The following is a 19,958-nucleotide window of genomic DNA, read 5'->3' on the forward strand; positions in this document are numbered from 1 at the left end:
TCAGGCAGTGTCATTGACGTTCGGCTTAAGCCGTATAATTTTATGGCTTCGCAGTATGTAAACAAAACAAATAATCAAATAAGTAACCTAACAACAGTACGAACTGGTAATACAGTAGTCAAAATAAAGTGCTCTCATAAATTTCCGTGTTTGAACTAAGAACCTATATAGTTTTTTAATAGTTAACGTGCTTAACTGATTCCGAAAATCAGTTAAGATGATTGTAAATGGGGCTCAAAGAAATGGGGAAGGATGGGCAGGATCTCATTTGTTTTACGGACGGGAAAAGTGGTTTTAAGATAGAATCCTGCACGGGCTTTGTATGCACTCTTATACCAATTTTCATTTACATTATTTTTCTAGTTATGAATGTGTGTATGCATGTATGTATGTATGTATGTATGCATGTAACATACATGTTTACATGTAACGCAAGTTTAAAATAAGAGTCTTTATTATTTAATTATAAACATTAACAGGTTGTGTTAATAATCTTGTTACCTTTATCTTTCTCTCTATTAATTTTATATATTCATATATATATCTCAATCTATTTATTATTTCTCTTGATCTTTTTTCAGTGATGTGTATATATAAAATACAATACAATAACAATTAATTATTTCATTAATTTATTAATGCATGACAATTTTGGGGTAAGTTCATATTATCATATATATTTATTACATTTAAACAAGATTTTATATCATTTTATCTTATCCCATTTCAAACCTAATCGATTCTATTAATTTGGGGACTTACATGATCTTAAAGACTTTCTTATAATTTGTTTATTTTGTAACACCAACCTTATGATACATTCTACATGCCCTATGCCAGGCTATAAAGTCAACTCCACATACCTGGTAATTGCTCAAAAATTCACACACCTTCGCGTCGATATTTATAACTGTTATTATTCTAAATTAAGCGTTAGAAGAAAAACACCTGCACAACACACACAAGGGAGACTCAAAATATAAAATATATTTATCTAAAACGCGACCGAGTGCGGCGAACGTTGGCGTTGAACTCGTGCGAGCCGCAAATAAAAGATTCGCCAAGTTCAAAAGCTGAATACATAGAAACAAATGACAAGAATTAACTGTGAACGACAACAACAATTATAGCTACAACAATGGCAACGATCATTCACAAACGCAACAAAAAAAACCGAAAAAAAAAACAAAAAAACTTTTCATAATTAAGTAGTTATAGTAAAATGTAATAAAATATTGAAACTGGTCGTAACTGAAATGCTCTACAAATAATTGAAAATATTTCGCATTTTACACATATGAGAGGAAAAACCCTGAAGATTATAAGTTAAATTGGCATAGAACTTGATCAATTCCATTGCTGATCGTCGTAAGGAAAAAGTTGTATGTAGGAGATGTACGTTCTTATATTTACCTGATATTGTGTCTCATCAAAGTAAAACAGAAATCTCAGAAAATGGAAATCTTTTTAAATGGATCACAATACATTTGCATTTTTATTAAATTCATAAGAACTTGCGTTCTTTGAATTTACAAAATTAAAGAAAGTAACTGAAAATATTATTTTCCCACTTTTGAAACACAACTTTTCCTTCTTAAATACGATCCGTCATCTATGCGATTTTCATGACACAAGTGACTAATGTATCCTTTCTCTATTTTTCATTTGAACTTATAAAAAACATAAATTTGACAAAAGAGATAAATGTACTTGAGCAAAAAGGTTCCTTTCTCTCTTACTCTCTTACTGGCATACTCGCTCTGATATTGCCTTCCTATGCGATTTTCAAGAATCATATTCTAAAGTTTCTTTTTTGTATGCGTTTTGAGTGTTACAAAAATTTGTTCCTCCATAAACAAACTCTTATTTTATACTGCTCGCTCTCAATTGGAGGTCGGGTAAAATTTTGTTTCTTATACATTTTTTTTTATTTTATACATAAATAAAAAAAACTTGGTAGCAACAACTTGTATGCAAAGTAAATGCAACTTTAGGTCTTAAAATAGTTAAGTCTACATATAATTATTTTTTTGTAAACATAGTTGCGCCCAACCCCGACAGCTGCCAGTTGAATGCAAATGCCCGCATTTAGTTCACATGCTGCATGCTAAGGGTCCAGGATTACATGTTGAACTGACTGCGCTGCTTGGAGGTGGATGGCTGCAGCATTTGGGCCTGCTGCTGTGGCTGCTGCTGATGGGTGCCGACGGCTGATTTGCCGCCCTGCTTTTGATAGACTAAGCCGGCGACGCCTGGAATGGTATTGCAGCCAACGCAGGCGTGCAGCGTCTCATGTATGAATATATCACAATCGATGCAGAAAAACTGGTTGCAGTAGCCGCACTTAAAGACGTTTTTGTCAGTCTGCGCGTTAAGTACTTTAATGCAGCCATAGCACTTGCGCAGGCTGCCACAATCAGGCGCTGCCGGCGGCACGGACTCAAATGGCAGCTCCTCAAAGTTGGGCACTGGAAACAGATGATGATAGGAGCGTGCCAGATGCGGGGCAGAGACCAGCGTAAGGCCACAACACTGGCATTCCACGGGCAGCTCACAATACTTGCTGTTGCATTGGGGACAATGATGGCCGGTGGTGGACAGCTCGCTGGGCTCATCGAGATTCTCAATGTGGCACATGCACATGGATAGCGGTGCATCCTTGCCCTCAACCGCATTCTTGCTGTGCGGAAAGCCCATGCGTATAAGTGAATTGTCCTGTGTCTTGGCAGCTGGCGGTGGATCCACCTGCGCCAAAAGCTGATCACGATAATGAGCATCATCCATCACGGCACCAAATGTGCCCATTGTTTGTTGTGTCAAATAGCGACAGATATGAATTTCAGCTGATAACGATATAACCGAACAGCGTATGCGCTCCCTTTTCAACTCATCTATAGTTTGATTGATATCCACGGGATCACAGGTAGTCAGCGAGCCCATGATTATGACTATCTCGCGCGAGGCATGAGATGGGACCACTTTGAGTGTCTTTAGCGCCAAGTCCAAGCCATTTTGCAGTGAGGGTTCGCTGGTCAGCGACACATTCGCCAAGCTGCAAAAGGGCAGGATAATCAAGGAATCCAGTGTACTTGCTTCGAGGTACGGCAGATTAGCTACTTACCCAGCCAATGCCTTGAGATGAACACGCGAAGTGCCCGTTAGCTCGGTTACCTTCTCGGCGCGCTTTGCTTTTAATGCTATAATGCCCAGCTGACTGATGGGATTTTGATCGAAGAACTCTTCAATGAAGATCTCTAGCAATTTGAGTGTGCATAGTAAACGCGTAGGCTTCAGATCAGGTACGCTCATCGACTCGGAACAATCTAGGACAATGAACATGTGCCGCATCATTCCCAGGCGATTTTGTTTTATCTTATCCGCCTGTCGCTTGCGTTTGGCCTTTTGTATAATCTCGGCAATGGCACCGTCCAGCAGCCCATCGTCATCCTCCTTGATGGCTTCCCTGTTGTACAAGTTGGGGGTAATAGCAAAAACAACAAAAGCAACAATAACATTCAAGTTGGCTTACCAAGTCTTCTCGTAGCCGGTTTCCCAGCGATACTCTTTTTGATCATCTTGCTCATCGTCAGCCATATTTGTTGCTTTAATATGTAAAGCAATAAATACAAAGTTAAACAAAATTGGTCGGCACGCACCGGCAACTAAAAAAGTGTGTACACAACACAAAGTGAAAAAATCCAGCAGCTGAAGTATGTAGAGTTGACATTACAACTAAAACTAAGTTCAGATGTTGGTTAATAATTCATAATTTAAGAGATAAAATTATATATATTGTTAATAGTGAAGAGAAAGTGTTCAAAACAATATTTAAGTTCATTAAAATCAATTTATTTCAATTACTATCAAATGACCAGTGCTGCCATACTGACAGCGCAAACACACCACTCCATGTGATTGGCTTACAAAGTGCTACAAAATGCGGACGAACGGAAAACGGCGCTACACAGTTGTTTGAGCATATACGACACACTTCAAATATTAAAGTCTCTAAAATTGTAAGATTCTGACACATTACAAGTTTTAAGCGTGTCAAATTTAAGTGAATAATATAACTAATAAAATTAAATCAGTGCTTGTCTAGCAGCTGTAAAATTTCATTGAGGTTTGCATATGCGCATATATAATGTAGCGCACGCAAGTGTCATCCTGGCCATACCCCTAAAACAGAACTGGCCACTTCGCTCAGTTGTACAAACTTTTTTGGCATTCAGAGTTGGCGCGCGTGCAATTGTGAACAGCGTTGCGCGAGTTGGAGAATAAAAACAGTTAAATTAAAATTAGTTGTTAAAAACAAACTAGTTGCTCTCTATATTTTCCCATAACACATTTGTATATGAAGGTGTGTAATACAAAAGAGAAAAACATAGCCAAAAGAAAACGTGAAAAATGCATACATAAATTTGCAAAAAAGCGTCCATACATGGCAAATTTCATTTCAAATGTTCCTAGCAAACAGATTATAATGTCTTAAATCATCTATAAAACATTAAAATTGTTGAGCTGAGTTTAGTGTGTGTGTGTGTGGATGTATTCATTCTATTAGTTTGTTCTATGCAATTGAAAATGCAATGTGCGGCTTATTTGACTAAAAATGGCGGCTAGTTAAAGATAAGAATAAAATAAAGGAGTTTGCTATTATGTAGGTACATGGATAAAAATCCATAAATGTGTATCATATACTCTGAGCTTATGTTTAGCTGTTGCATTTTTCGCGCCCGGTTTGCTATGTTTTGTGTGTGTATCTTTGTGCGGGCGTTCGTTGCATTTTTGGTCATCACGCTTTGTGCTCGTTTTTCTGCCTAGGCGCTGTATTCTCTGCAGCCATTACATACGGCTTAAACTCACCACACTTTGTTGCCAGTTGTTAATGTTGCCACTTCGTTTCATAAACACACCACGGCACTGTACTTTTTTTTTTTGCTCGCATGTGCGTGTGTGTGTTTGTGCGCGTATTTTCTACGGTTTTTATTTGTTTTTAAATTGTGACACAAAATTATTCAAATTGTACATTTTTTTAGTTACTACGTTGGTGTTGTGTATAATGTTGGCACAGGAGATTGCACCGACGGAAATTGGCAAACACGCAAATATAATAAGAGGCAAGTGGTCAAAACTCAATGGAAAAAAAAAAAAAAAAAGAGGAAAGAAATTTAAACCTTTATACTCCCCATTTAGTTGCCCAAGAGGAATTAGCCAATATGGATGTGCTTGTTTGTGGACGCTGTCTGCGCGCCTTTAACTTTGTCGAGGAATTTCAGTCGCATAAGGAGGATGATGCCTGTGAAAAAGAAAATTCGAGTTTAAAGGAATCGCTGGATACAAAGCCCACAATCTGGGCATTTACGCTTTGGAAGGCCACACAGTTGCACACACGGAAGGAGAGCAACTCCTTAAATTCCTGGGCACTCTATCAGAATTGGGTCAAGCTAGACGAGAGCGTGCGCGAGCCTTGGATTGTTGCCGGTAGGACAATACAGTCGTTTGGCAAAATCGGACATGGCCAACTTCAAGATATGCCTGTACGCATCACCAAAACCGTTGTAAATCCGAACAACAATAACAACAACAACAACAGCACTGCAAATAGTAATAACACGTCCTCCAGTGTTTCACCCACAAGAAGTAAGAACTAAAAAACTGATCTATATGATATGTATTCTATTATTTCTTGTTTCTGCAAAATGTAACACTATCCTTCTGCACATGCAGAATCTCCCGCTGGCAAATTGCCGACAGTTGCTTCACAGTTGAAGGACACGGAAAATGAGCGGCCCAAGTCAAAACCCGGCACGCCCACACCCCCTGGCGCATCGGCGCAAACAACAATCACTGGCGTTGTTAAGAATAGCAATCGCATTGCCACACGCGTCGACCCAAAAACCGAGCAACGCACTGAGGAGGCTGTGGAGAGTATTGTAGCGAAACGCTTTAATCCACGCCGCAAGACGCATGAGTATCTTGTGAAGTGGATCGATCGTTCCCACAATGAAAACACCTGGGAGGTGATGGCCAATCTAGAGCGTGTGCCCTATTTTCTGCAGATGTTTGAGAAGCAACTGGCTCGGCAAAAGCTAAAGCGTGAGAAGAGTCTAGATGCACTGAAGCGCATGCAACAGGAAAAACCGCAGCAGGACAAACAGCAGGCGTCGCAGGCTGGTGGCAAATTGGACTCTGCTCCGCACAGTCCAGAATCATCGGCAATATCACCCAATTCGTCGGGCGTTGGCGCATCTCGTCCGTCGCGCACATCCAAAACCAAAGCTATGGATCAGTTCAAGCAATGGGTAAACGAGAGTGGCGCAGGCGAGGGCTCCACATCACCCTCTTCGGCTAACGAAGATGAGTCGGCTACGGAACAGGAATGGTCTACAGCTGCCACGACGCCAACGGCCATTAAACGCAAATTGAATCACACAGATTCCAGTGCCGAGGGTACTGGTCTCAATGCCTCCAATGAATCAATGGAGCTGGAAGATCTCGAAGAGGATTTAATACCGTCGCACACAGTTAAGCGTTTAAAAAACGGCGGCAGCTCCGTGCAGCTGAATAAGCCCAAAATGCAATCGATGCCAACAACACCGGCTCGCATCAATGGCAACTCCTCGTCTGGGTCCATATTTAGCGAAAAGGATGCAAAAATGGGTGAAATCATCTACACGGAGGACAGCACAAGTACCGGCATGTTCAGAAAACCCGAAATGCCCAATACTATACAAACAGTAAGTAATCATAATAGTGATCGATGAAACAACGATGTATATATAAGTATATACATATATGTGTGAAGTGCGTACAAATAACATGCCGATGTACATACATATATTTTATTTCCTTGTAAATATTGTATCGCTATCGTGATGATGTTATACCCTTGCCGAGGGTATAAATGACTTCTGGTCAGCATCAACATCCGAGTCGAGTCCATGCTTGCCATAGCCGTTAGTCTGTTCCATTCAAATAGCATCATTGTAGTAGATAATCAAAGTAGAACCGAATGGATCGGTTCTTAACAAAAAAAAACCTTTTCACCTTTCAAGATATTTTGTCTACAACTTATTGTGTGACTATATGCAAGGGCATTTTATCTTTGGCACTCCGAAAATAACTATTCAATCTGATTTAATATATATCGATCGCTTATCAATGTTCAGAAACGTCAGAAACTCGAGTGCCCGGTGCGTTATTTATCCCGCACTGAAATGGTCAGCAACAACAGCGGCATCTTTCGCATAGAACAATCGGAAAGCAGCGCAATTTCGCCAGCAGCTCCAAAGATGAGTCCCGCCGCCACTTCCTCCTCAGCAGGCGTTGCGCCGCCTGCCAAGCGCATGGCTGTTGCTCGATCGTCCGGCAACAACTCACCGGTAACCGTTGGCCAGCGAACGCATTTATTGCGTACACCCGGACAGGCGGCTTCACTGCAACGTCGGCCCGTGGGCAGCAGCGCGCCCAATCCACTGCGTCAGGCGCCAATGCCCGCCCGAGCCGGAGCACGCATGCTGGTCACGCGCGCCAATACGCCACAGCAGCGACAAGTAGCCGGAGCCAAGGCTGTTACGCCAGAGCAAAAGATTTTGCAGCTATCAAAGTCTGGGGATCTCAAGGTGACGCGCAAAGTGATGACACGCGAGGATCTGCTAGCACAGCGTGCGGCCCAGGTGCGCCAACAGCGTCAACAACAAGCACAAGCTTTGCAGCAACAACAGCAGCAGCAGCAGCAGCAGCAGCAGGTGCAGATCCAGAAAGTGCAACAGCTGACCCCGCTGAGGCAACGCACGGTAAATGCGGCGGCAGCTAAGACACAGCCCATGCAAATCGAGATGGAAGTGGAACAGGAGGAGCTGCATCAGCATCAGGCGCAACTATGCCCCATCACTGGCAAACTAATTGGGCAGGAGGAGACGCAGCTGCAAATGGAGCAGGAACAACAGCAGGAACAGCAGCGCGAACAGCTAGAGGCTGCCGCACAGGCACTGCTCGGTGGGGATCAGCAGGTGCTCACCAATGAGGATGGCTCCGCGTTGCTGGTGCGCGGCGAGGATGGCACCGTCTATCAGGTTGCCGGCAAGAATGCCGAAGGCCAGACAATACTCGTCACCCAGGGCCCCGACGGCGAACAGCAGTTTGCCTATGTGGCCGCCGCCGAGGGTGAGGATCAGGATGTGCTCACGTTAGACAATGCTGTCGCTGAGGCCGTCGCTGCCGTTGGCCAGCAAAGCGATGCGAATGCGGATGGTGAACACATACTTGTCAGCATGACAGAGGAGGAACTGGCTCAGCATCAGGCTGCGGTATTGCAGCAGCAGCAGCAGCAACAGGAGGCGGCGCCAGCGGGCAGCACACCGCATACGGCGCAAATTCACATCACAACATCGGACAGCGACGGCACCGAGGCACAAATACCCGCCGAAGTGGTGCAAGCGGATCTCCCATCTCCGGGTAAGCGGCCGTATCTAAAATTGGAATTAAATAAAAGGGATTCAATGATGTTTAACTTTTCACTAATTTCACATATTCAGGTGGCACGCGTCGCGTTGTTTTGTTGCTGCAGGATGGCACCTTCATGATGACTGAAATGCAGGAGGATCAGTTCAAGACGCTAAATATCCCGACGTAAATAAATACAAAAAAAAAAAAACAGAATATATATAGCATATATGTAGTCCATAAGCATTATTATGATAAAGCACGGGCCGTTGTTGTAAAGATACGCCAGAAAAAGAAAGGAAGCCGCTTAAAGTTGAAACATTGAGCATTACCCAGCATCAGCATCCCGTAGCTGCTCCCATTCTGCCAATCATATCGCACTTTTGAGCATTCGCATTCCCCCGCCCTTTGCTCGAAACGTATCTTTTAGCATTTCGATTCGATTTATTCAAATTTTAACATCCGAATGTCCATGCAAACAAATAGAGTACTTTGCAGTAAGTGGAAAGTTCTTCACTAAAGTAATTATTATTCGACTTTTTGGGGGATCTGTTTTATATAGTAGTAGTATATGATTATAAACTATGCAAAGTTTTAAGATTGTATAGTTTTCATCAATTTGCTAGCAGTGAGTAAATCTATCCGAAATTCAAAGGGTTAGATTTAACATTAAACATCGGCAGCAATTATGCATTAGAAAACTTACCTACAAACTAACTTGTACTTGTACTAATTAAAACATTATATATATATAAAAGAAGAAAAACGAAAGAGAAAACAAGCAAACAAAAAACTATTCTAATTTAATTAACTTAATGTAATTCATTATGCAATTCTTTATTCTAGGCAACAACTAAATGCAGCTGTTGCATTTTGAAGAACAGTTAAACATTTAGAAAACTCAGCAAAACCTTAGAATTTGCAACACGTAACAAAACACACACACAACCACACACACACACACACGCGCATACACACAGAACGAGCAAAACAACATACAATTTAGACTTAGAACTTGTAATTGTAATATTATGATTATTATTATTATGTATTGTACATTATTTAAGTATTTTTTAAAATTGAATGAACTAAAAGCAAACAACAACCACAACAACGCTTATATTCATTATTTTTAAAAAAGAAGAGAGATATGCCACAAAAACTTAACAAGATGCATAGTTGTAAAATATAAACAAAAATATATAAACTGCAATTTAAATTAAAATAAAACAAGAAATTCATGCAATTTCAGCGGACTTTGGATACAAACTTTAAATTTCAAGAGATTTTCCTTTGTGTAGGATGAGAAAATGTTTCTTCCTTTCTTTCACTTTGGGGGTATTTGCATATTATATTTAATAAGTTTCAAGCTAAAATTAAGTGTATATAAAAATGAAAAATAATTTAATTATTTTTATTTATAAAAATACACCTTATTCCTATGTGCAGAACAATTAGCCGAACATTTAATGGCTATCTTAAACAATTAATATATATAAATATATTTCCAGCTCATAACGATTTCTGAAATTTTGCTATGAAAAATCCTACTGTATCCAAGTTCTGGACACGATTCTCATTAGTTGGTCCAAAGCGCTGTAATAGCTCACATTGTGCAGCATCCAGCTCCGGCAGCGGCAGCCCAGGTGCACCAAGCTTCGGTGTCGCATCCACCAGCTGCAGCTGGGGGAATTTGCGTAGCGCCCAGGAAACCAGTTGCTCGCATTCTGCCTCGGTGATGGTGCAGGTGCTGTACACTAGCACGCCGCCGGGACGCAGAAGTGGCACTGCCTGTGCCAGCAGGCTGCGCTGAATATGCGGATAGGATTGAAGCACTTTGGTTTGCTTGATACTGCAACAGAGCTGCGGACGATTGCCCAGGCCGCTGCAGGGTGCATCCAACAGGATGCGATCGAAGCTGCTCGAGGCGAAGGGCGGCGCTGTTGAGTTTATGGCACTGTGTTCGTCCCACGCCTTGGTGGCATCAAATTGATGCGCCTGAATGCAGCTGTAGTTGCCCAGCTTCGTTTGCATGGCACGCACGCGACTGGCAGAGTTGTCCAGGGCAATAATATGGCCCACATCGCCCATGAGCTCCGCGATATGGGTTGTTTTGTTGCCCGGCGCTGCGCACATATCCAGAATGCGTTCACCAGGCTGTGGTGCCAACACCCTTACACACACCATGGAGGGTAGGTTTTGGAGTAATGCATTCGCATCGCTCAGATCGCCCAATGTGGGCACCCCACTCACATTTGATTGCATGCGCACGGCAATTCCCGTGGGTGGACGCTCTTTGTTGTTATTGTAGAGCTGATGACGTTGCATTAGTACTTGGCCCACGCCAAGAAAGATCTTATCAGTGCAGTCGTAGCGCGTGGCAGTGCCGCGTTTGCATTTGCCTGGCACATCCGCATACACATTGACAAGCTCTTGGAGTTGTGTGCCTGTTTCCATGGCCAAAACGCCGGGCGCATAAATATGTGCGCCACGCAATAACGCAGCGCCGCAACTTGTGTCCACAATAATCTCCTTACGGCAGTCATCGTTATTAATATCATCTGGTATATCCAACGGTGCAATGCATAGCATTTCGGGCAGCTCGGGCAGCCCATACACTCGTGGCGCTTGCGGTCCGTAAAGCGCGCGTAATTTGGCCTCCAGTTTCGCTTTGTAGTCCGCTACGCTGGTGCGAAGAGTGTTGACGCGATAGGTTGTAATGCGTGGCGTCTTGCAAAGCCATGGTAACAACTTCGGCAATGCCGCACTCTGAACAAAGACCCATCATTATTATTAGCAAAACAATCTAAAATTTAAAAAACAGTGTTGCGAACCTCTAAATTATTGATCCCAATGTTACCCCACTAAACACAAAAGAGTTATCAAAATATCGAATCGTGGTTGTCTGCTTCTTATAGCCAGCATATTGACATTTGTTGTTAAATTGTTTGCCCTTGGCCGCAACACAATTTCATTATTTCAATTGTTGACTCACATTAACTTTCAGGATTTCATTTTCCAGCAGTAATCCTTTGCCATAAAATGGAGTCTTTGGATAAAACATTTTATCAATCGATTGAAATATCCGACGTGCAGTCACGGTCGCCTATCATCTCTAAATTCAACACACCGGCCTCGCTTGTGGACAAGACGTGGCAGCATATGAGTGCCATATGAAATACCCACCACCGTATACTATAGTGTTGCTGCTCTAGCATACAGCCACGCTCAGCGTTGAGTTCATTTTCAACGTTGGTGAATTTGCAGTTTTTTCAAAGGCAAGTGTATTCTCGGTCAAGTTTTATTTCGCTCTGTGATTTTTAGACATTTCCAAGTAGAAATTTCTAAAATTTCTGCTCAAATTGGCGTGCATTTGATACAATTATTTGGTGCGTATGGATTTTCAATCAAGTTTTAGGTGGTGATGTTGCGAAATGGCGCATTTTAATAAAAAGCTGGTAGCATTTTTATCTTTTGCTATTGAAAATGCTGCCGCAGCAATGTGGGTGATGTTGGTGTATTGGTGTAGAAATTTTAACATACTCACACATGCATATGACGTGTGGAACTGGCGATGGGAGTGGTAATACAATCGAATGCTTGAAAACGAACTATCGTCCGGGATATAAATACCTAATATATAGCACAACTATCAAAACTGCTTGATTATTCAAATTACGTTTTTCTTGAATTTTTGTGGCAATTGTCCATTATATAATGCTCACTCTTTTAATACGTTATCTTAAAAAGTTAGTAATCGATAGTCACGCTCAATTGGAATCGATTGGCGGTATCGTACCATTTCTGTCATCACCAATTTGTACATTCTTCTTCGCAGTCGGTTTAGCAGCAGAAAATTTAACCAGAGGGAAATTTATAAAAAGCTGCAAAGAAAACGGTAAATAATAAGTGCAAAGTGCAATTAATCCAAACATAATGCTAAGGCAATGTCCTAAGTGTAAAGTAAACAAATATTTCGGCTGAAAATGAACAAAACAAGGCTACCGCTGTTCGACGAAAGCAAATGAAAAAAAAGCATACGTCGCCGTCATCATTTCTTGGTACTCATACAAAGGCAGCCACATACACACACATATAAATTGATAGGGCTGTCGAATGTGTTCGTGGGTCACCAGTGTATTAATTTGCCAGGCAAACAAAGGAAACAAAAAAGTTCTAAGAAATTGCGCTAGTTTTAATGCCAACAAAAAATGTCTATGTGATTGTCGTGTGCTAAAACTCGGTCTAAATGACTACAATTTAACACGCACACAAATCGTAAGGCAACCCTAAACTCTCATGTGCGTATATGTGTTTATGAATTGTGACTGTGTGTGCGTTGCAGGGTGTTGCTGCTGCGGCGGCATATAAAAGTTGCTACGTGTAGATTTCATTTTCTTACACATATTTTTTTGCGACATTGAGTCTTCTGTTCAATTCAGTTTTTTGGCATCAAATGCAACCAAACAAAACGTAAATGTATTTTCGATAGCGTGTTCAGTTATTATTTGCGCATTTCGTTTTGATGGGCAACACTAGCGCTTTCAGTGCTGCTTAATTGTTGTTGCTGTTGTTGTTGCCATTGCCTGCTGTCTATTTCTATGTGAAGTCAATTAAACTTTCAATTGAATTGCATATTGAAGCACATGTGTGGACGTGTGTGTGTATGCGTGCGTGCGTGTGTGTGTGTGTGTGTATTTTACACATATAACACAAGCATAGGCAATATGTAAAGTCGCCGCTGCGGCTGACTCACCACAGATTTGGAGCGACGACGCTGGGCAATGGTCGGTCGAGTCATCCTGCTCGCATTTGCACTGATAAGTCGAAAGTTTCTCACCTCAAACATTTGCGCGTTTTGTCGTTGCACGTTTTTCTCCGACTAAAGTAGCCGCCGCTACACGCACACCAACAAATAAATAATACAAAAAAATCAATATCTTATCAGTTGCTGCGACGTCAGCGTCAACCGAGTATCAGCGCCGGCAGCAAACTTAGCAGCCAAATCAAACTTGTTGTTTTACTTTGACAATCGCCCTTTAACATCAGATCTTTTCTTTGTTTCTATTTTGAAGCCGACATCTTGAACTTGGCGTTGTCAATGAACTTTTTGGTAAAAGCGTTTGTAGCCATTTCTGCACTTTCTCGCTCGGTTGAAGTAATTTCGTAGCTGCTATTTAACATTTTTAATGGAAGATTTCATAATTTCGTTTCGGGCCTTCCGGTTTACTCACCGTTTGTTCAACACGTCAGCCTTAACAATCGAAGCTAAAATGATGCAAAGTGATCAAAACAGTTTGCAATTAACCAGCAAAACCTAAACAACGTTTGACTAAAACTTCATTACTCATAACATTTGTAATTCAAGTCAGTTTTATTGATCGTAAGTGTCTATGGGGGGTTGCTTTGTCCATATGCCACAGAACGCAGTTAATCGAATTAGGCTAAGTGAGAGAAACTAACATTGTCATTTGTCTATTCCATTCTTTGCAGTTTCTTCAAGTTGCAAGCACACAAATCCAACAGGAGTTGCATATTAACAGCAGTTGCAACTCGGATTTGAACTTGTTTATAATTACCGTAAACAAGAAGAAGCACTAGTGTAACAATTTTAAACAACATCCCCTCCACATTGAAAGACACGAAGCAACAACCAGCAACATGGGAAATGTATTTGCGAATCTATTCAAAGGCCTCTTCGGCAAAAAGGAAATGAGAATATTGATGGTCGGTTTGGATGCCGCTGGTAAAACCACAATTCTGTACAAACTCAAATTAGGCGAAATTGTTACAACGATACCTACTATTGGTAAGCAATAATTATAATAATAATAAATGTATACGAATAATGCAACATATTGTATGTTTTATCTTTCATCTCCAGGTTTCAATGTGGAGACTGTAGAATACAAGAATATTAGCTTTACAGTGTGGGATGTGGGCGGCCAAGACAAAATTCGTCCATTGTGGAGGCATTACTTCCAGAATACACAAGTACGTTAACGTTCCTTTTGAATAGATATGCCGGCCTACCTCTTCTAGATGATGTTAACAACTTATAATGATTAATTATGATTATTCAAAGTTAATTTTGTTTCAAGACGGGACTGATATTCATATAATGACCCTTATCAGATATTAATTTCAACATTGCCCCCTAACTAATATGTTCCACGTTCTGTTTCTTTCTTCTTCATCACGTAGGGTCTTATCTTCGTCGTTGATAGCAACGACAGAGAGCGTATCGGTGAGGCGAGAGAGGAATTGATGCGTATGCTGGCCGAGGACGAGCTCAGAGATGCAGTCCTACTAATATTCGCCAACAAACAGGTATGGATCTTAAACAAATAAATGATTTACTTAATTGACGGGATATAGTATGGTAGTAGAGCTAAATACTGACAAATCTGTAAATAGAAAACTTGTTTTGCTCCGAAGTTTATTTTCAAGCACATTTTTTGAAAAATCATTTAAATATTTTTAATGATGTCAGCATTTAAAAAAACATTTTGCGCAAGCGAGACTAACGCACGTGCTTAAAATAAATGTTGGCTGTCGTTGATAAGAAAGAAAAGGGTGTTTGTCGAGATAACAGAGCCTCGAGCAAGCACTCCCGTTAATTAATGGTTATTAAATGAATTTATACATGCTATATACTCAATACTCAATCATTTTGTCTCTGTCATCCTTTTAGGATCTGCCAAATGCAATGAATGCGGCCGAAATCACCGACAAGTTAGGCTTGCACTCACTCAGAAACCGCAATTGGTATATACAGGCGACGTGTGCAACCAGCGGCGATGGCCTCTATGAGGGGCTTGATTGGTTGTCCAATCAGCTAAAGAACGCTAATCGCTAAATAAACTACAACAACTGCAGCAACCACAACAACAAAATAATTATACACTAACTTTGATTTTAAAAGCAAAGCAGCAAAATCTTCAACCGCAACAGAAACAACAACAACAACAACAGAAACAGAAACAGACAACGGCATCAAATAAGTGGGAAGTAATATCAACAAGAAGAATAGCGAACTTTGGGTTCTGCGCATTTCCATTTTTCGAAAACACCCGCAAAACCGCGCCGCGCATAATTAAAACTTGTTTAAGAATCGCAAACACCACACTCAAAAAAAAAAAACTTTTCAAAGCAGCATCAGCATATAAAAGAACGCTATGATTTAATTTAAATTTATATATATATAATTATTGGATGTTTAACTGAGTAAAAAGAAAACCCAACCACCACAACAAGAAAAGTATGTAACGTTTTTAGGTTAATTTTGCCCTTCCCTCATCAATATATATTTCTTTTTAATTTTATATATATAAAAGTAATAATAATGAGAAACACTGTAATTGTAATTGCCCTTTAAAAATACAAGAAAAAAACAATTTGAATTATTTTTGTTTATATCCGACGCTTGGCTGCAAAACAAGTAACAAAACAAAAAAAAAACAAAACATAAAAACTATAAAAAAACGGAAAGTAATACTTATAAAGGTAATTCTAAATAAAATTTAAATAAACAAAATATGCTGAATCACTTTTGATACACGAAAAATTAAAATTTGTAATTAACACTGTATATGATGTGGTTGTTATCGATAATAAGTTAAAGGCAACCCCAACTGTATGCCACCGTTTACCAACACTGTGCCGGCACATTCAGAGTTGCTCTTGCCGATAACGATAAAAGAAATTTTTTTCTGCTGCTGGTGCCAATTTATAAGTAATTCTTCAATTAAATTAACTAAAACTAGATAAAAAACACTATTAAAATGTCGGCTAAGCAAAACTCCAAGAAATCTAAGTGGGCGCTGGACTTTAATGTTAGGTATGTGTGTCAAAATAAGCTATTTCAACGAAGATAATCCTTTTCTCTCCCATGATGTAGCAAAAATGCAGATATGCCTTCCCCGCCTGGCTACAATCCTACGGCTCTGGTAAATCAAACGGAAGTTGTACGTGATCAACGTTTGGTAATTAAAAAATCATGGGACTTGGCCCTGGGACCACTGAAACAGGTAAGCGGTGTCCTCAATTTGGCAAGACCTGCTGTAACCTTTAAAACTCTTCCAGATACCAATGAATCTATTCATAATGTACATGTCAGGTAATTCAATTTCTATTTTTCCAATTATGATGGTGGGCATGATGTTAATACGCCCCATTAAGGCTATGTTCACGACGCAAGTCACCTCAAAAATGGCCGAGGGTGCACAAGGCACGGGCCAGCGCATTATCTATATTCTGGGCAATCTGGCAAATGTGGCCCTTGCGCTATATAAGTGCCACAGTATGGGCCTTCTGCCCACGCACGCTTCCGACTGGCTAGCATTTGTGCAGCCTCAAACGCGTTTAGAATATTATGGAGGAGGTGTTTCCTTTATCTAGATTGTAACTTTGAACTTTCCTTTATTGGATCATAGATAAATTTGTTTAAACACTGAATAACTAAATATATTGTATTTCGTCGTCTCGAGCTGGAAGTAAATACGTTCTTCAGTCGTCCAAAACTTTTTTCGCCTCCGTTTTGATATCATGCACAATTTGTTCGACGGGCGTTCTGTGAATAATGTAAGAGTTGATAATGGATTTGTTATTTATATCGTGTTTATTTTAAATTGTTTTCTCTACAAATGAATATAGTTAGTTTGGTTATTGAATACCGTCTTCAATTGTCATTGCTTTGATGAATAGATCGTCAATTTATATTAAACTGGCATTTTAATGAGTCCTTTCAATTGTAAATTTTGTAGAGAAGTCCTTGGTAAAACTCTTGAATACTGTGCGCTCCGACTTGCATTGAAAATAGGTTTGATTTGCCAATAGATACGCAACTTCGCACTTCGAATGGTTTAAACATTGTAATAATCAGTCCAAGTTGTAAAATCTGTTACCCATTTTATTATTTTGAATTTTTTTAGCGTGCGTGGTTCATAGTCACATTGGGTTAGTTAAATAAAACTGCCTGGTCTAAGTCTGATGAATATGAAATTACGAATCCCTAAATGACGTTACTTTTTTCCGTCAATAAGCTCTCGGATTTTTTTATTCATTTTTTCAACCAGTTTGGGGGGGTCATCCACACGAGGCACCTGTAAAAGCATAACGATTAATTGTTACCAACAGATTTATCATTTCTTCAACACATACTTCATAGTTCTGCGACACGTAGAGACCCGTGTAAACTCCGGCCCCAAAAGTTAGCTGCAATTAAAATGTTTGAAATATTAATTTAATGGGAACGGGTTTTAGCTTAGAATTCAAATTAGTGCCGCTGACCATTGAGAAAAGCAACACGCGCCCGCCCGTCCATAAAGGTTTAGGTGGACACGGAGGCAATGCATCACACTCTTGGCATCCACTCGTGCACGAAGATTGACCACGTTTCAACAGTTGCATTCCCAATCCAAGCAATTTCATTTTAGTGTTTTATGTTTATGTGTTCTCCTATGTGTCGTGCCCAAAATTTAACTAAATATGTGTATGGCAATGTGAGCAATGCTTAGGCAGTTACTGTCTGACATTTTTGGACCGAATTTACTTATCATTATATACACATATACAAATGTATTGAAGGTGGGATAAGTAAAATACAATTCTACCTACCCAAAGGAAGCTTTGTGTTTTGTTGTACACTTTTCGCTATCGATTACTGTGTCGCAAAAAGTCCAAATAATTTGCCGGAGTACGATTTTCTTTGCTTTCTGGACTTTGAACTATGAACAAGGATAAGCGATGGGTGGATAAACCGAACCACATAACTTAATAAAAGAAAAACACACAGAACAGTCGAAAGTTCAGACACATACTTTAAATAACAATTTATATAATTTTGAAATTGTTTTACTACAGCTGATTTTTGACGCATATCATTTGCATAAAATGTTGCTGGGGTTTCTTGGCATTAAATCATCGCCATAAAAAGAACGGCGATATTTGCTATTGTTACTCGCAAGCACTCCACGAAGTGCTGCAATATATGGCGGCGGCGTATTTCGCAAACTTTCACTTGTATTTCATGCTACTTACCAGAAACTTAAGCATTGTCCAGTAATAAAAATCACTTTTTTCACCCGCACGCGCCAGTGTGAGAACCAAAACAACAACTGCGTTGAAGAAAATGTCAAAACGTACGAAACGAGACGCGCCGCGTAGAGCGCGAGCTGGCGTCTGTATGCTCGTGTCTGTGTGTGTGTGAATGAGAGTAAGAGAGTACAGAAAACAGCTGGCACACTCGGTTTCTTATGTATGTATGTAGGTATGTGCTGCTGTTGTTTTTATATGTGTGTTATCTAATCACAAGCAAAGCTAAATAACTGCAGTGTTTATAAGTTAGTTAACTGCTTAATGTTGTTTGGCAGTATGCGAAAAGGTTTGTTTTTGGCGCGTAATTTTATATTCAGCAACTTTGTTTTCAAATTGTGTTGATTGACAAATGCTGAAGGCAGCTTTGACTCAGCGCAACGAACGAGCAACGTGTAAATAGCTAGAAAGTGTAACCAAAAATACAAAATGGCCAAAAATAAAAAAAACTTGTTAGATGCTGTATCTGTGTGTTTAGCGGCATGTGTGTGTAAGCCCAACACACACAAATATAAAAAAATTTATTCCTAAAAGAATTCAAACGACCCGCCAAACAGCTTCATGACTGCCTTTATATTTGCGTTGTACAACACTAAATTAAACTAGTCCGCTCAATTTCTTCGCTTTTATTTATTCAACTGGTGTTTATACAATATAGTGTATTAAAACAATATTTAAAAACAAATTGCACATTTCACAAGGACGCAATTACAAGGTTAATGTTAAATACGGGCACAAGTACATAATAAAATCGTTGATGCCTATACTAGCTTAAGCTACGCCAAGTTTCCTCCTTTTGGTTTTTCTTCTACGCCAAGATTGCAGGTCTCGTCTTCAGGTAAATAAAAGCCACTATCTGTACAATATTTAAAATCACGTAAATATGTTAAGATATCACACTTTGCGGCGCTACTCACCATCATGGCAACAACACCAAGCGCCGGCAGAACAATAGTTCCAATTTTTGCTTGCATTTGTGCGTTTTCCAATTTGCGCTCCTTCTTTTGCTTTCGCGTTTCCTTTACCTTGCCTTTTAGTTGACGCATATTCTGGGTAAATTTAAATATTTAATTCATATATTAGCTGCTCGCTTGCTATGCTAAATATTTTGACTTACGCTCCGCGACAGAAAGTCTGATGACGTGTAGAGTTTTTATGCTTGCGACGTGTGTATATTTAGAATATGCAAACAGCGTTGGGCAGAGCGCTGGAGTCGTTCAGGTGGCTGCCGCTTGGCTTTGTCAACAAGTAGTTTCTGGATTGATTTTAACACATCTCTTCGTGTTCGTGCCTCTTCTTCTCGTCGAACGCGCTCAAGAAAGTTGTGCAGGTTGTTGTTGTTGTTGTCGGCGTGTCGCCACAGCTGTGTCGGGAGGCCATCCAAATGAGAAGGTTACGCGTAGAATTGCACGTGA

At 40.2% G+C, this 19,958-nt stretch overlaps 7 protein-coding genes across 11 annotated transcripts; 3 read left to right on the top strand and 4 right to left on the bottom strand.

Moving 5' to 3' along the window:
• Positions 1 to 1,936: 1,936 nt before the first annotated feature.
• Positions 1,937 to 3,683, bottom strand: Ssl1 (general transcription factor IIH subunit 2 Ssl1). The gene is made up of 3 exons (XM_064689647.1): positions 3,530 to 3,683; positions 3,122 to 3,463; positions 1,937 to 3,052 (listed from the first exon to the last, which is right to left on the bottom strand). The coding sequence occupies exons 1-3, from the start codon at positions 3,592 to 3,594 to the stop codon at positions 2,122 to 2,124; spliced, it is 1,338 nt and encodes a 445-aa protein (XP_064545717.1). The 5' UTR covers positions 3,595 to 3,683; the 3' UTR covers positions 1,937 to 2,121.
• A 515-nt stretch (positions 3,684 to 4,198) lies between these two features.
• Positions 4,199 to 9,553, top strand: Chro (chromator). 2 transcript variants are annotated; one of them, XM_064689634.1, is made up of 7 exons: positions 4,199 to 4,360; positions 5,040 to 5,120; positions 5,197 to 5,643; positions 5,731 to 6,740; positions 7,173 to 8,460; positions 8,541 to 8,634; positions 9,295 to 9,553. In XM_064689634.1, the coding sequence occupies exons 2-7, from the start codon at positions 5,063 to 5,065 to the stop codon at positions 9,323 to 9,325; spliced, it is 2,928 nt and encodes a 975-aa protein (XP_064545704.1). In that variant the 5' UTR covers positions 4,199 to 4,360; positions 5,040 to 5,062; the 3' UTR covers positions 9,326 to 9,553. The 2 variants fall into 2 exon arrangements, with proteins under 2 accessions (XP_064545704.1, XP_064545705.1); XM_064689635.1 differs by lacking the exon at positions 9,295 to 9,553 and having other exon boundaries at positions 8,541 to 8,638.
• Positions 9,554 to 9,848: 295 nt separating this feature from the next.
• LOC135433527 (tRNA (cytosine(72)-C(5))-methyltransferase NSUN6) lies at positions 9,849 to 11,580 on the bottom strand. 2 transcript variants are annotated; one of them, XM_064689638.1, is made up of 2 exons: positions 11,444 to 11,580; positions 9,849 to 11,217 (listed from the first exon to the last, which is right to left on the bottom strand). In XM_064689638.1, exons 1-2 carry the CDS (start codon positions 11,510 to 11,512, stop codon positions 9,961 to 9,963), a joined length of 1,326 nt encoding a protein of 441 aa, XP_064545708.1. In that variant the 5' UTR covers positions 11,513 to 11,580; the 3' UTR covers positions 9,849 to 9,960. The 2 variants fall into 2 exon arrangements, with proteins under 2 accessions (XP_064545708.1, XP_064545709.1); XM_064689639.1 differs by lacking the exon at positions 11,444 to 11,580 and adding an exon at positions 11,283 to 11,425.
• Positions 11,581 to 11,695: 115 nt separating this feature from the next.
• Positions 11,696 to 15,851, top strand: Arf79F (ADP-ribosylation factor 1). 2 transcript variants are annotated; one of them, XM_064689640.1, is made up of 5 exons: positions 11,696 to 11,837; positions 13,942 to 14,257; positions 14,333 to 14,442; positions 14,653 to 14,778; positions 15,143 to 15,851. In XM_064689640.1, exons 2-5 carry the CDS (start codon positions 14,110 to 14,112, stop codon positions 15,305 to 15,307), a joined length of 549 nt encoding a protein of 182 aa, XP_064545710.1. In that variant the 5' UTR covers positions 11,696 to 11,837; positions 13,942 to 14,109; the 3' UTR covers positions 15,308 to 15,851. The 2 variants fall into 2 exon arrangements, with proteins under 2 accessions (XP_064545710.1, XP_064545711.1); XM_064689641.1 differs by lacking the exon at positions 11,696 to 11,837 and adding an exon at positions 12,214 to 12,346.
• Positions 15,852 to 16,120: 269 nt separating this feature from the next.
• Positions 16,121 to 16,970, top strand: EMC4 (ER membrane protein complex subunit 4). The gene is made up of 3 exons (XM_064689642.1): positions 16,121 to 16,288; positions 16,349 to 16,478; positions 16,534 to 16,970. The coding sequence occupies exons 1-3, from the start codon at positions 16,233 to 16,235 to the stop codon at positions 16,846 to 16,848; spliced, it is 501 nt and encodes a 166-aa protein (XP_064545712.1). The 5' UTR covers positions 16,121 to 16,232; the 3' UTR covers positions 16,849 to 16,970.
• On the bottom strand, positions 16,850 to 18,677 carry LOC135433530 (uncharacterized). 2 transcript variants are annotated; one of them, XM_064689644.1, is made up of 4 exons: positions 18,490 to 18,677; positions 17,611 to 17,664; positions 17,476 to 17,552; positions 16,850 to 17,020 (listed from the first exon to the last, which is right to left on the bottom strand). In XM_064689644.1, the coding sequence occupies exons 1-4, from the start codon at positions 18,502 to 18,504 to the stop codon at positions 16,957 to 16,959; spliced, it is 210 nt and encodes a 69-aa protein (XP_064545714.1). In that variant the 5' UTR covers positions 18,505 to 18,677; the 3' UTR covers positions 16,850 to 16,956. The 2 variants fall into 2 exon arrangements, with proteins under 2 accessions (XP_064545714.1, XP_064545713.1); XM_064689643.1 differs by lacking the exon at positions 18,490 to 18,677 and adding an exon at positions 17,740 to 18,092.
• Positions 18,678 to 19,154: 477 nt separating this feature from the next.
• Positions 19,155 to 19,931, bottom strand: LOC135433531 (single-pass membrane and coiled-coil domain-containing protein 4 homolog). Its single transcript, XM_064689645.1, has 3 exons — positions 19,661 to 19,931; positions 19,461 to 19,592; positions 19,155 to 19,399 (listed from the first exon to the last, which is right to left on the bottom strand). Exons 2-3 carry the CDS (start codon positions 19,587 to 19,589, stop codon positions 19,352 to 19,354), a joined length of 177 nt encoding a protein of 58 aa, XP_064545715.1. The 5' UTR covers positions 19,590 to 19,592; positions 19,661 to 19,931; the 3' UTR covers positions 19,155 to 19,351.
• Between the last annotated feature and the right edge of the window lie 27 nt (positions 19,932 to 19,958).

This window comes from Drosophila montana, unplaced genomic scaffold, assembly GCF_035044405.1.
Source record: "Drosophila montana isolate Dmon_TW-CO22-7 unplaced genomic scaffold, ASM3504440v1 contig_3218_1, whole genome shotgun sequence".
In the NCBI taxonomy this organism is placed as follows: domain Eukaryota; kingdom Metazoa; phylum Arthropoda; class Insecta; order Diptera; family Drosophilidae; genus Drosophila; species Drosophila montana.